Source organism: Coregonus clupeaformis, unplaced genomic scaffold (assembly GCF_020615455.1).
Source record: "Coregonus clupeaformis isolate EN_2021a unplaced genomic scaffold, ASM2061545v1 scaf6696, whole genome shotgun sequence".
In the NCBI taxonomy this organism is placed as follows: Eukaryota; Metazoa; Chordata; class Actinopteri; order Salmoniformes; family Salmonidae; genus Coregonus; species Coregonus clupeaformis.
Genome location: NW_025540150.1, coordinates 1 through 4,767, shown reverse-complemented (window position 1 = coordinate 4,767; position 4,767 = coordinate 1). Strand labels below are relative to the sequence as shown.

The 4,767-nt window shown below is 42.5% G+C and overlaps 1 protein-coding gene across 1 annotated transcript; it reads right to left on the bottom strand.

Annotated features, from left to right (window-relative positions):
* Window positions 1-724: 724 nt before the first annotated feature.
* On the bottom strand, window positions 725-4,587 carry LOC123491033 (26S proteasome non-ATPase regulatory subunit 14-like; the record flags this gene model as incomplete). Its single annotated transcript, XM_045220813.1, has 6 exons — window positions 4,461-4,587; window positions 3,689-3,738; window positions 1,516-1,588; window positions 1,288-1,407; window positions 1,103-1,173; window positions 725-875 (listed from the first exon to the last, which is right to left on the bottom strand). Coding segments are annotated over exons 4-6 (342 nt in total), but the record flags the coding sequence as incomplete, so codon positions are not given.
* Between the last annotated feature and the right edge of the window lie 180 nt (window positions 4,588-4,767).

Here is a 4,767-nt window from a genome sequence, read left to right as displayed (position 1 = left end):
TTGGCCAGGAAGAATGTAGTAAGGGACATAAATGCATAATGATCTGCATTTTCATTATGGCAGTAAGGGGAAAACACACTAGGCCTATATGAAACCATCTTTAGCCTACTCTTCAGACAACTTCACACACACAGCCTACACTCACTCTCCTAACCTCCCTCCCTCACACACACCTTTCTCTCTCACACCTCCCAAATGTTAGGCACCATTATTCATTTGTATCATTAAGAGTATTGGGACGTCACACCTCCAATATACACCGTTGTTGTGCAGCTACCTACCTGTGCTACCATGCTAGGTTTAATAATCAAGCAACCAAGTTTATAAAGTTACTCCCTCGCTTCCTCCAATGCATATAAGTGTTCCAGTAGGTTATTACACACAGTAATAGCAGCAACACGAAGTTAGCTGAGGCAAGCGGGTGTTAATGTTAGCATGGCCAACTTAGATGCTAACGTAGTCAGCTAGCTAACATTAATAACTGTGTGTAATAATTTGCGCTATTGAAACATACATGCTTCTTATCAACTATAATCACAGCATTATTTTGAAGCCAGGTTGCATTCCAAATTTCCCAGTCAGAACTCCCCCACAGACGTGTGTTTTTTTTTTTTTTTTTTTTTACAGATCTACACAATTCATGTTGATTACCTATTTTGAGATCAAAAATGGCGAAAATCGCTGAAAAGTGACACATTTGCATCCCTGTGGTTTTTGGACGTACCTTTCCTTTGACGCTCTGGATGGGATCCACCACCACGGCCACGGCTCTCTCCGACAGGGCCTCGAAACTCTGCTGGGTGTTGATGTCAACGCCTGACAGCCAGCAGCCAAACCCGGGGTGACTGTGGTACCAGCCCACCACCATCTCTGGCCTAGTTGGAAGAGACAGCAATGAGAACCACCTCAATGATTTTTGTTCAACACACTATTACTGCGCAGATGTCTTTCTTGTTTTGTTACGAATGACTTTTTTCTGTTTTTATTTGTATCCTGGAGTGTAGAGCACTTGTGTGACTTTGTCCTGGAGAAGCTATGCCAAATCAATAATGGCGTACTAACTAATATTTTGTATATCAGTAAGTTGTCCATATGCATTTACCTGCCAGTCTGCTTAAGCATATCCAACATTTTAGCTTGGAAGACAGGGTCCACAGCCTCCACACTGACACCCTATTGGAGAGAGAAGTGCTATTACGCAAACACTGGCGGAGAAAACATCACATGCATGAGCTACTCAACATTGTCCTGCAAGGTCTGTTAGGGGACATGGCTTGGAAAACGTACAGTTCCTGACTGCGGCATGGCGAATACGTCAATCACTCGCACAGTGTAGTCATCCACAAACTCGCCCAGCATCAAACCCATGACCTCCATAGGCACACCGGCACGCCCGTGCTTCAGCATCAAAAGAGATGAAATACATGGTGAGCCGTTGACGACTCGCGATGGACACACATCATGTAACTAGTTGGTATAAATTATAATGGCAACTACTGTTTATTTCCCTCTTACCTTGAGCAGTGCCAGAGAGGAGATGTACACCTGTCTGCAGTGTCTCACGTGCAGGGGCGTCTGTAGGTGGGCCCTGGGGGGAAATAATAGCTTGTAGGCTATAGTTTACTGGCACACAGAGCTGACTAGGATAACAAAATACAGCTTCACTGCTGTTTATAATATAATAGTCGCAGTCGTCAATATTATTGACAAACTGATTATCATTATTTAAAAGTAGACTCAGCGAAATGACGTTGCCACGAGTGGCACCGCAGATATTGAGATGAGCGAGACGCAAGACTTCGCTCTCACACAGTCTCACACAGTATCTGCACATGTCCACGGAGAAGTTGAGCCGCGTGCTTCAACGCTCTTAGTTGTTGCGGAAATTGACCCACTATGCTGTTTACTTTCTGCATCTACGTCATATCGTTGAGTTTCCCTTTAATATATTTTGTTGACAATAAACACCACGTGCAATTTGACGTTAGCTTAGCCACTAGTCAGTGACATTTCTCTACAAATGTCTTAATACAATGAACGCATTTCAAATATACATTAAGTCCACAAAACATTAAGAACACCTTCCCTATTATTGAGTTGCACCCCCTTTTGCTCTCAGAACAGCCTCAATTCGTCAGGGTATGGACTCTACAAGGTGTCAATAGCTTTCCACAGGGATGCTGGCCCATGTAGACTCCAATGCTTCCCACAGTTGTGTCAAGCGCTGGATGTCCTTTGGGTGGTTGACCATTCTTGATACACAGGAAACTGTTGGGCGTGAAAAACACAGCAGCGTTGCGGTTCTTGACACTCAAACCGGTGCGCCTGGCACCTACTACCATACCCCGTTCGGAGGCACTTAAATATTTTGTCTTGCCCATTCACCCTCTGAATGGCACACATACACAATCCATGTCTCAATTGTCTCAATGCTTAAAAATCCTTCTTTAACCTGTCTCCACCCCTTCATCTACACTGATTGAAGTGGATTTAACAAGTCACATCAATAAGGGATCATAGCTTTCACCTGGTCAGTCTATGTCATGGAAAGAGCAGGTGTTCCTAATGTTTTGTACACCCAGTGTATGTTCAATACCCTGAAAGGTAGCTTAGTGGTTAAGAGCGTAGAGCCAGTAACCGAAAGGTCGCTGGTTCTAATCCCCGAGCCGACTAGGTGAAAAATCTGTCGATGTGCCCTTGAGCAAGGCACTTAACCCTAACTGCTTCTGTAAGTCGCTCTGGATAAGACCGTCTGCTAAATGACAAAAAAATTAAGTAATATTGTAATTTGGTCATCTGAAGCCCTGCATGTCAGAGAGGAAGAGGTTGAAAGAAGACCCCCCCCCCCTTCTTTTTAACACCTCTGTATGGTGCCAAGGCAGCCAGTTACTGGAGGTGTTAATTGGCTAATTCAATGCCAGTCAGGAGCAAGCTCCTCATTGGCCTCGCCTGGCAAGGCCGCTACGAACACAACAAAGTGGGCTCTTTTCATTTCTCTCACCAAAGAGCGCCCCGGGCCCTTTTGATTGGGCAGGGCTACACTACTCTAAAAACATGTTCCAACAAAGCATGCTTGATAATAGCGCAAGGGGGACCCTGCAGTGGTTAGGCAGCCTTAACAATCATTATTTTTCATTAGGCTACTTAGAATTTGTAAATACATATTTATAATACATAGTATGGAGAGAGATAAAAAATAAAATAAAAAATGTATGCACTCACTAACTGTAAGTTGTCAGTAAAATATTGAACAAAATGCCTTGACAATCTATTCTCACTATCCATTTCACATGAAAACGAACGTGTAGAGCAAATAGGCTATAGCCAGAAAAACGATTAAACTTTGCAGAGATTATTGAGGGAGGCAATTGGAAATGTTTAACTTGATTTTGTAGGCTATAGACCATACAACAGACTAATATGTACAATATTTATGACAGCTGCCAGGTCCTTTTCAGTCTGTGGATAAGAGCAACAAGGTCTACCCTGGCTATAGCCACTCACTTGTCATTTGTAGTCACTTCTCCCTATCCCACCTATCTCAGGGATAAGATTGGTGTTGTAGATATATAGCTAGGATTGTTATAGCCCAATATTAGAGTTCTGCTTCATTATTGAATTAATGAGACAAGGTCTAAGGGCATTCCATAGCGACAGCGTGCGAGATAAGTCATGGCTAAAAACACACCTGACCCAGTCCGGGCATCCCACCTCCAAGCCTCAGCAGCCGATCCATTTCTGTTGAGGGAAAACATAGCGATGAATGTCAACTCTATTTATAATATTCAACCCTATCACCTTCTAAACATTATGTATTGTTGTTAGCTAGTAAACAAAACAAAAAAGTTGTTAATCCCTCTAACCAAAGGCAGTCAAAAGAGCAGGATGGAATGACATGGCATAGTTGTCAGTTAACGTTAGCTAGCTGTCAGACAATACGATTTTGTGACAACACCATCTGTTTCACAGGTAGCTAGTTGATTTTCCTGATTAATCTGGAATGCCTGCTTTTCAGACAGTACAATCTAGCTATTTTTCCTGACTATTATATAACTAGATAGATTAAATTGTGTCATCACACATTATTGATAATGACAGTATTGACTACGCTAACTAACGTAGACAGTTAGCTAGTTGGCTAATCATCTAGCTGGCTAATGTTATCCACCAGAACAAATAAAAATAATGTTAAACGCGGTATAATATCACATTCTTAATAAAAAGCTTGGTCTCTCAACTAACCAACATGTTTGACTAAATTTGCTAACGTTAACCAGATAAACTGCCTTAGCTAGCTTGTTAGCGGTAGCGTAGCGGCAGTTAGCTAGCTAGCTAGCTCTTTCATTACACGCGACAGTCGAACAACCGAACTGACTACATAGCAACTTCTTCGGTATGGATTATTTTCTGCTTCGGTAGCTAGGGTGGTGCTATAAACATTTGTGGAAGTGTTATCATACCTGTTTAATCTGTAAAAATGTTGGAAAGAATAGTCGTGTGTGCTAACTATTCAAGTCTAGCTCGCTACAATGAATCAGCCAGAATTCCTCATTCAAAACAAATTCGTCGGAGTATTGGGTACTTCCGGCGCTTTAATGACCACTTCCACTCTCCGCTACATTCTGCTGTAGATCGCTTTCAAGAAGCAAGGGGGAGCTGAAAGCAGCTGAATCAGTGCCATTTAAGCTGCACCAGCCCGTAAAGCAGTTTGTGCATTTAGTACAGACCCAAATTAATGCTCAAAGCCCTAAATATTAGTGTGATACA